The sequence below is a fragment of the Lipotes vexillifer genome, unplaced genomic scaffold (assembly GCF_000442215.2).
Source record: "Lipotes vexillifer unplaced genomic scaffold, Lipotes_vexillifer_v1.1 scaffold1122, whole genome shotgun sequence".
NCBI lineage: Eukaryota > Metazoa > Chordata > Mammalia > Artiodactyla > Lipotidae > Lipotes > Lipotes vexillifer.
In genome coordinates, this window is record NW_006798649.1 from 1,401,639 (window position 1) to 1,411,767 (window position 10,129).

Here is a 10,129-nt window from a genome sequence, read left to right on the forward strand (position 1 = left end):
CATGCTGTGCCCACCCTTTCTTTGCCCACTCTGCCAGGCAAGGTGCTTCCCTGCCCAGCCCTCTTGTGTGGTTTGGCCAGAGCCCAAGGACAAGAGTCACCTGCAGCTGGAGTCTCCCTCCCTGCTGCTGAGCAGGCAGATGCAGGAGGAGCTGGGAGGGCAGCACCACACAGAAGAGGCCTCTGGCAGCTGGCCAGGCGGGAGCCCTTCTCTGGATCAGGGGCTAAAGGAGAGGCTGGGACTTTGAACAACGTAGAGACCAAAGGGCTTAGGGAAGCTGAGCACAAGCCATTCTCTTGCTCAGGGCAGACCCAGGGTGGGGGGACTCTCCCTCCCCCAAGAGAGGGAGGGTAGGACCTCAACAAAGCCAGCCTTGCTGGGATAGTAACACTGTGTGTGTCAGCTACTGTGCTGAGCACTTTACATATATTATCTTATTTAATCCTATGAGGACCCCCACGAGGTAGGAATTATTATAATCCCCACTTTACAGATGAGGAAACTGAGATACACAGAGGTCACACGGCTGGCAAGCAGTAGAGCCAGGATTTTGAATGCTTGCACTCTGATGCTGAGCTGAGCAGTCTTCCTGACAAAGTAAAATGTAGTGTAGCTCACCTACTCGGGATCTCTCGACACTGTCAGTATGTATGGGGGTGAGGGTTGTTCCCAGTGACTCCTCCCACCCTCAGCGCGCCTGGAGCTCTGGGAAAGGCAGTCGGAGCTAGCTGTTGGAATGACAAAACACACTGAGGCAAGCCTGGGCTCAGCCCAAAGCCAACTCCCAGTCCAAGACTCAGTATTGGTCATCTAGCGCCTGGGGTGGTCAAGTCAGGAGCCTATGTTGCAGGCATGCCACTAACCAGCCACAGGACATGTCACCTTCCCTCTCTGAGCCTCAGTGTCCCCATCTGTCAATGAAGGAATCAGACCATCTCAGTCATTTTCAAACATTTTGAAATCCCATGCAACAATCCAATATATGAGACAGAAGCACCCCTGCCCCAGATCACTGTCCCCTTGGACTCCCCTGTGCTCCTCATGGAGTAAAAATTCCATGCAGATCAACCTAAAGGCTTTGGGGGATGCCACCATTCCAGGGACCCTAGCAGGTGTTTTTCTTTTTAGGAGAGGGGTGGTCAGGAGAGCTGTGAGAGTCAAAGGAGGAAATGCCATGTGGCTACCAGGAGTGTAGTCAGAGCTAGAAGATCCAGAGCAAATATTGGTTTTTCCTTTAATGCCCTCCTGGAGGAGCCATTAGTCCTGCCCACCTGCCCCTCCCTCTGGACAATCCCATCTGGCCCGAGAATCCTATCCAGGCAGGGTGGGAGTGTGAAATGTGGAGAGAAATTGAGTTGGAAGTCACCCAGCGGGCTTTCCTCTGAACCCTCAGTTCACTTTGAGGGGAGGTTGTGGGCTGCTCCCACACCCCTCTCCCCCACTGAAGATCCTGAGGCACCAGGCTGGTCTCTCTTCAGGGAGAAGAGTGAAGAGACAGGAATGGGGGTGCAGTGGGGGGAGGATTCCTCTCCAGAATTTTGAGAAACCATTAGCAGCGCGTAGAGCTGCTCTCCAAGGAGGAGGGAGATCCTGAGCAAGAAGTACAGGGTGGTCTATGGATCAGGGAGCTTTAGGGCAGGTCCCACTCCTCCTGATATGGGCTCCCTGCATACAAGAGACATGAAGCCAGGGAGCACCTTCTGAATTCTCTCTGTTCTGATGTAATAAAAGCTGGAATCCCTGCCTACAGCCACTGAGGTTTGAAAACTGAAAGCTGGTTTATCTCATTCCAGAATCAATGATCTCTCCTTTTCTCTCTTTCACACACACACAGAGACACACATGCGGTGACCCAGGTCAAGAGCTTAATGGGATTTCTGAACTTCAATCTCAGTTTCCAGGCCACCCCAGTCCCCCCAATCCAGTCTGCCCCCCAAAAGAGGCACGAGCCACAAGCAGCTATTTTCCAGCTGAGCCCATGACAAAGCCTGGGCCCAGCTGTCTCCAGCCTGGAGCCTCACCGGGCCCTCACACTTTATAGAAAGAGAAAGAAAAGGAAAGCCAGGAAGTACATGATTGCCCAATAGCTGTAACCTGGCAGCAGGCAACTGGGGACCGTGCCAGGTGTTAGCAGGAAAAACATACTCGGTCCTATTGATGAGGCCATAATCCATTCCTTTTCCCCAGCATCCACTCTCCTTCACCAATGAAATGACTTCTTGAATTTCAAACCAGCTACTGGCTGCAAAAGCAAACAGCCTGGGGAGGTAACTGCTGCCATAGCTGATAGGGCAAACCATGGCCACCCACGCAGGCACACACACATACATGCACATCTCATAACCAGCACCCAACTGGATTTGGCAAAACAATCCCTAAACCACCTGCCCTAAAAGGCTTGTCAAAATACAGAGTATTTAGGGCCTTCCCTGGCGGTCCAGTGATTCCACTGCAGGGGGCACAGGTTTGATCTGCATCCTGATCCCGCATGCCAAGCCTGCAGGGCGCAGCCGTCCCCCCAAATACAGATTATTTGGCCCCATCCTACACCTTCAGAATAAAATCCTCTGGGTGTGGAACTAGAGAAGAAATATTTTAAACAAGCACCCAGGTGATTCCTATGCCCATTAAACTCAAGTTTGGGGACCATTGTTAACTTTTGGCAAAACTGCTATCCTTTCGGGGCTGGCCTTTTCAAATATAAATACCAGTTCTCAAGGCGGGTTCTATTGTCAGCAACAATTTAAATTCATATTTGTATCTCATTCAGTCCTCATAGCAGCTTCTTCATTTTTGCAGAAGGGGAAACAGAGTACAGAGATAAAGTAAATTACACAAGGTCCCACAGATTACTACTACTGTACACACACACACCCCCAAATTAACAGGACACATACCTGAAAAGGCCCCAAACCCAAAGGTATCTTGGGGCACAGTGGATCTTTCACCAGAGTCTAGTTTCACATTTACCAGAATTTAAAACCCATCATAATGAAACTCTGACTCAGTCTTAGACCTGGAAAGGACCTAAATGTCAAACCCACCCGCGCCCCCCGGGAGGGGGTGATATCTCCACAGTATGCTGGACTGCCAGACTATTAGAACTGAATTGAGGAACTGGACACTTCATTCACTTTTTCATTCAGCTACACACATTTACTAACCCCTTGCTAAGATCAGGTGCCTTCTACTTCCTCTTCCCATCCCACTCTACTGGGTAGTCTGTTACAAGCAAAATTCCACTTAAGTCTCATCGTCTTTAGGAAGCCTTCTCATCTCAGGACACCTTTCGTCCTCTATGCACCCCGCCTCACTTATTTGGCAATCATCACTTGCTGACCGGAGTTGGTGGGGTTCTCAGGTCCACGACCATTGTCCCTACAACCATGGACAATTTCTACAGTGAACACTACCAGCACCCCATACACATACGCAACCTCAGCGCGGTAAAGACTGAATGCGGGCAAGTCCACCGAGCAAGGCACTAGCTCCCGGCCCACCCTCCATCACCCGCCGCCTGCGGCTAAGTCCCGAGCCTGGCCGGCTGGCGCCGCGAGAGGGAGCCGCACTCACCAGGCGCCCCGAGCTCTCCCGCGCCTTCTTCACCTTCCCGTAGGTCCCCTTGCCCAGGGTCTCCAGGAACTCGTAGCGGTGTCGCAGGTTGTGCTTGTGGTGGTGCCGCTTCACTGCCTGCTTCTTCATTAGGGGCTTGGGCGACTTGAGGAGCCCGTCGGCCAAAGGCCGAACGAGCTCCGCGGCCAGGGCAGCGGTGGCCGAGGAAGCCGGGCCGAGGCGCCGTGGGAAAGCCAAGGACTCCATGGCCAGCAGGTGAGCGAGGGCAGAGGAGGAATCGGCTGCGCGGAGAGAGCTAGAGCCCGGGTCGCCTGCCCACTCGCGGCGCGAGAATCCACAGCCGTACCAAAGCGCGCGACCAGGCGGCGAATTCCAAGTTGTTATAAACGCCCTGAACTAGAGGCTCTGGCCACACCCCCCGGCACCCATTGGCCTGATCGCCGGCTGCGCGTGACCAGGACCGCCAGCATTGGCTTGCCGGGTCCCTGGCTCCGCCTCCTCCCAGAGCGGCCGGGAAAGGTGTCAATGGAGCCCCGCCCACCTGGGCCCCTGAGGGGCAGGCAAGGGGAATACCCTACGCCGGGGTCGGCTGCGCGGGGCGGGGCGGAGATGTTGGGGGGTGTTGAGGGGGGTTGGGTGAGTGGCGGCGGGGGTTGATACCACTGGGGTCCAGAAATTTTCAGGGGCCCTGGAACAGCTCTTGCCCCTGAGAGGCTCTTGGTCCTGGTTGGAGGCACCTGTTGTCTTTCCATTGTGCTGTTCTCATTTAGCAAGGGGCAATCTGACAGTACTAGAGGTCACCAAAGTATTTCCCCATCCTGAGTAATTTGCTTCTCTCAAGTCAAAATCTGTAAAGTCACTTGACCACTTCTTTAAGACCATAAGGAGGAAGGAGGGATGGAATGGGATGGAGGCAGACTCTCAAGTTGGAGGGCTAGGGGAGAGCTGTTTCAGGGTTCTGAAGTCAACTGTCTTCAGTTGGATCAACCTTAATTGTATCCCAGAAATGCAGTTCTGGAAAGTTCTTATTTCTTCAGCAAATAAGGCTTCTAAATTTGAGTGTGTCCCTCAAGATGTGGTGGAATTTACAAAGCATTGGGAGGAGGTGGAGAGAAACAAAGGGAAACATTCATTCATTTAAAATATAGTACACTCCTACTATATAACTTGTGTCCCTAAACCTGTAAATAGCTGCCCACTCAAGTTGTCTTTTCTGTGATTTTGGAGCCAGGTAGGTCATGACATATGGCTTGGTTTTTAAGGCCTGGAGCAGAATCCCCAGGTCCAGAATCCCCATACTGAGTGTCATTTAGAGTGAAATGAGAATATCCACAGGCTCTCCTGCTTCATCTAGATGTGGAGTGAAATGGAGAGAAAGGAACATTTCCCCTTGAGTCTTCATGGTGGCTCAATCCTGTGCCCAAGGCCACACAACTGGTGAGAAACTGGCAGAACTGGGATTCAGAGGCCTCAGGAGGATGGTGCCTCCAGCTGTGTATTCAGGACATGCTGAAGATCAAGAAGGACTAGATCCCCAGTGACTGAAATTTATATTTAGTGTCTGCCCACTTTCCCACTTCCACTGATCCTTTCTATTGTGAGTTAGGGATGGAGAATGGGGCCATTGGCTTCCTTTATAGCTGGAGAGGATCCACTTATGCAGGAAACCAACACTGCTTCCCCTAATCTGGAGGATCACAGGAGGTGGTAGCCAGTTTGGCATTCTTCTCTCTGCCGGCCTCCCCTGGGTTATCTGTGAAAATAGAATGAGGCCCAGGTGAAAGTCCCCCCCCCCCCCCCCACGACGTGCTGTTACCTTTCCCCAATGAGATCTGCATCCATTCCTGGGGCCCAGGTAGCTGGGGCCATCTAGATAGATTAGGGCTCTCAAGAGGAAGCATGGGTAATATAAGAGCAAGCACAGGGCTGAGTGTTAGGAGCCCTGAGTTCTATTTCTGACTGACACCAACCATGTCTGTGGCCTTTTACCCCATCACTTAGTCATTCTATAAATCCTGGTGCCCACTAGGTGCTGGCCTATGGATATGATGGTGCCAGGGTGGACATGGTCTCTGAGAGTTCTCAGTCTAGTGAGAAATAAGCAAATCCTAGACAGAGGAAGATGTGTACACAATGGGGGAAGAACAGAATGCCCTTGGGGTATATAACAGGAGGGAGCCCCTAGCCCAGAGAGGAGGAGGTTGGTCTGGGGCAGTTTCCTGCAGACAGAGCCTTTTAAGCTGAGACCTGAAGGATGTGAGACAGTTAGCCAGATGAATCAATATTTTCTCATAAGTAAGATGAAAGAATCATACAGATGAACCTAAAATTCCCTTTCAAGCTTAATCAAGACTTCTATGAAATCTAGATTAATCTAGACCTAATCTAGATTCCAGGTATCCCTAACACTTAGCCCACTGCTAGGCACAAAAAAGGCACTCAGTAGATGCTTATGAACTAAAGGAATGCATGTGCAGGCTAAAGTGATTTCCCTCTGTTCCCAGCTAAACTGACTATTGCAGGGGTGGGGGTGTGGGGGGTTGGGGTAGATCTCCCGTACCTCTTGGAACTTCCCTGCCCTCACTTCAGATTCCTTTGATCAGAATGTGACTCCCCATTTAGGGGGCAAGCCATGATAGCCAAAGTCTGCAGAGAAAAGAGATCTCAGTGCCAGTCAAGATGCAGCCTGCTGGCCTCTAAGGAACTACAAGAGAGGGCTTTATTGATGAATGGACCTGGCTGCTGTCTGCCTACAGCAGACAGGCCAGGGAGGCAGACAAACAGACACAGAGCCGGGACAGCATACAACTCGGAAATGATCTTAACTGCTAAAACTCAATGCTCAGATTCCTTAAAGGGAGACCTGGTCTGTCTCAGAGTGAGAATGCCTGACAGAGAATCTGATTACGTCAGGGGATTTGGCTGCCGGCAGGTATTGGGGAATTCCTGGGTCATGTGCTCCGATGTGCCCAGGAATCTGGGCTGAGCTGAGCCATCTCAATCCTGCCTGCCCCACCAGCCAGTTGCGGGGTGTTGGGGGGAAGCCTACTATTGGTGATCACTGTGTGAGGGGCTCTGGGATTAACCATTTATTGAGCCTACTACGTGCCTCGCTGGGGAGACAGGAACAAATATCTGTGCCAGTCCTTGCACACTTCACAATCTGTGTGTGTCTGTGTGTGTCCAGACCAACAGAAGAGGATGTTAATGTGGCTCAGAGTAAGGACTGCTGCGATGTGTGAAGTGCAGGGTGCTCGTGGGAGGGCAGGTGAGGGATACCAAGGCCATGCTTTGGGGTATTTCTACTGAAAAAGAAATACATCTAAGATGACTCTTGAGGGGCAACTAAGAATTAGCTCCCTGCTCTCAGGAAGTTTACAGTTTAATAAGGGAAATAAGATAAAGTACCATCTAATCCAAAGCAGAAAGTGGGAAGGCTGGGGCTTCCCTGGTGGTGCAGTGGTTAGGGGTCCGCCTGCCGATGCAGGGGACACGGATTCGTGCCCTGGTCCGGGGGGATCCCACGTGTCGCGGAGCGGCTGGGCCCGTGAGCCATGGCCGCTGGGCCTGCACGTCCGGAGCCTGTGCTCTGCAACGGGGGAGGCCACGACGGGGAGAGGCCCGCGTACACAACACTGTAAGTCAACTATACTCCAATAAAAATTTTTAAAAAGTAAAATAAAAGCTAAGAAGAAGGTTAGATAGGTGGTTTGGTCAGTAGCACAAATTTAGGGCACAAGAGAGGCACTTACATTCTTGAAGGAACTTCCTTGGTGGCGCAGTGGTTAAGAATCCGCCTGCCAATGTAAGGGACACAGGTTTGAGCCCTGGTCCAGGAAGATCCCACATGCCGCGGAGCAACTAAGCCCGTGAGCCACAACTACTGAGCCTGTGCTCTAGAGCCCGTGAGCCACAACTACCGAATCCCACGCAATGAGAAGCCTGCGCACCGCAACGAAGAGTAGCTCCCCCCAACCCCCAGCTCGCCCCAACTAGAGAAAGCCCGTGCACAGCAATGAAGACCCAATACAGCCAAAATTAAATAAATAAATAAATTTATTTTAAAAAAATGCTTGAAGAAAATATGAAGGAAAAAGTTTTATGAGTGTTAACCAAAAAATAAGCAACTTCTTGCAACTACCCTATGTCTGGTCTCATACCATAAATTTCACATCCCCATATCTACACTGTTAATCCAGTCATTCCCTTGGAGAGATGAAAACAAACTATAATAAATTTAAACTATGTATGTATTAAAAAAAAAAAGACAGGTACAAAATGCCACGTGGGGCTGAAAGGATGGGTCTTATTCTGGCTCAGGGGTTTGAGGGAGGACCTCACAGTTGGACCTTGAAGGGAGGGTAAACTGTGATGAAAGACCTTCTGGGATGGGGTGGGGGTGCGGTAGGAGTGAGGGGAGATGCTGAGAGAGTAGTGGGGGCAGGAAAGTAGAGGGCCAGCTAAGCACTCTCTGGATCTGATGATCTGCAGGGGAACTCCCAGGCCCTAGAGCATCTCCTGCCTTGGGATTTATCTCAGTATAGATGCCTGGGCCCCTCTTTCCTTTTCTCTGGAAAAAGGGCTGCTGCAGGCTAAAGGGCTCAGCTTACCACCTCTTTGCCTGAGACCTCAACCATTATATTTCCCTTCCTCAGAGCTCTGAGCTACAGCCCTCAGTAACTGACACTCTCGGGTGGTGGACAATATGGCCTTGAAGGTGCTGACCTTTCTTTCTCAGGGGCTGGCAGAACTGCTTGGTTAGGAACCTACACGTTAGAAGTGGCTCTCCAAGATTGGGAGCCGGGCATCCGAAAACAGGACTGTGAATTCTGCCAAGTCTCTGGCAAATTGAGATGCTTGACTCAATGCTGCCCTCTGCTGACCGAACTAAGCCTAGCAAGTTTTATGGGATGCCCGATGCTGTGACCACTAGTGGAGGTCTGCTTAAGCAATTTGTTCGTTTAATGAGCAATTTGTTCATTCATTCATTCATTCATTCACTCATTCAACAAATATGTGCTGAGCAACTACAATAATAGGTATAATGTTATCCAACATTTATTGAGCCAGTCCTGGTTCTAAGCATCTTAGATATAGTGTCATGTCCAAGACCACAGAGTCCTAGCTAGGAGTAACACAGCTGGGAGGCAAACCCTGTCAGTCTTACATCACAACTCAAGTCACTAAGAATCACATTGTCTTGTGGTGCCCACATGGGCTTCGGAAACACAAGATGGAACTGGTGAGCCGCCTACAATATAAATTTAGTAAGCCTTATCAGGAGATTGGGGAATTTTGTGCTGCAGACACTGAAAACAGTCCCCAAGCTCTCAGTTACAGTGGGAAACTGAATGTTATTCACAGGCCAGGCCTGAGAGGTATGTGACCAAGGAGAAGCTAGCTCTTCTCCCCAAGCCAGAGAGTTTGCTCTGTCTCCCACCTGGAGCAGCAGGGAAATTACACACAGACGGACAGGAGTCACGAGTCCTGGGTTCCAGGGAATTCCCTGGTGGTCCAATGGTTAAGAGTCCTTGCTTTCACTGCCGAGGGCCTGGGTTCAGTCCACGGTTGGGGAACCCCACAAGTTGTGTGGTACAGCCAAACAAAAAAAAAGGAGTCCTGGGTTCCAGCTCCTCTTTTACCACTACCCACATTGTTGGTCATGGCCAAGGACTTTCTCTTTGGGGTGCAGTTTCCTCATCTATAGAAAGAGATTTGGATAAATCAACTCTGAGTTCCATTTCAACTCTGCTGTAACTTCTTTGCAATGTTTAAGTAGGGACAAATTAGAAATCTCAGTCATGCCTGTTCTTTTGCCCACCTGGCAACTGATTCCCTCACTATAGGACACTCAGGAGCCCCATTCCCACTCCCACCCCTGGCATGATGTTTTGGCTCAGGAGTCTGACACCCTGGGCTCTGCTCTGCCACTAACTGACTATGACTATCCCTTATCTCTCGGCAACTCTCTGGATAAGAATTATTCTCTTTTGCACAGCTAACACACTTACTGTGTGCTAGTCACTATATGAATGAATTCAGTCCTCACCACAATTCTATGAAATAGGTTCTAACATATGATTATCCCCATTGCACAGATGAAGAAACTGAGACACAGAGAAATTAAATACCTGCCCATGTGGGGTTACAGAGCCGGCAAGTGGTGGAGCCAGATTGGAGCCTAGGCAATCTGGCTTCAGAAATAGCATTCTCAACCATCATACTCTGCCTTGGAGAGGATTCTTGATTTGCCCAAGTCTCAAGTAGACTAAGCTCTCTAAGTCATAGTTCACTCAACCTGAAATGTGCCTCAGGACCCCTCGTGGGCTTGCTGTGGGATGAAACAAGATGTGAAGCTGTCAGACTGATGGTTTCTTCTCAGTCTGCTTGGGGTTTTGCTGGGCTCTGGTCCTCCCAAGTCTGCTCCCCCCAGCCCCCATTCTGGCTGAGACCAAAGTGTGTGTTTGTGTGGATGGGAGCTATGACAGCAAGGGGCTGTCCCCCTGAGCTACAGCTGATCTGATCTGGGACAAAGGACTGTTAAGATAAGTTCAGC

General features: G+C 50.6%; 1 protein-coding gene across 1 annotated transcript in view; it reads right to left on the bottom strand.

Moving 5' to 3' along the window:
- NUAK2 (NUAK family kinase 2) overlaps positions 1-3,975 on the bottom strand; it is a 17,633-nt gene extending 13,658 nt beyond the window's left edge. Inside the window, exon 1 of the mRNA XM_007470683.1 lies at positions 3,574-3,975. Within this exon, the coding sequence (XP_007470745.1) occupies positions 3,574-3,819 (246 nt within the window). The 5' untranslated portion in view covers positions 3,820-3,975. The remainder of the gene's footprint in view (positions 1-3,573) is intronic.
- Between the last annotated feature and the right edge of the window lie 6,154 nt (positions 3,976-10,129).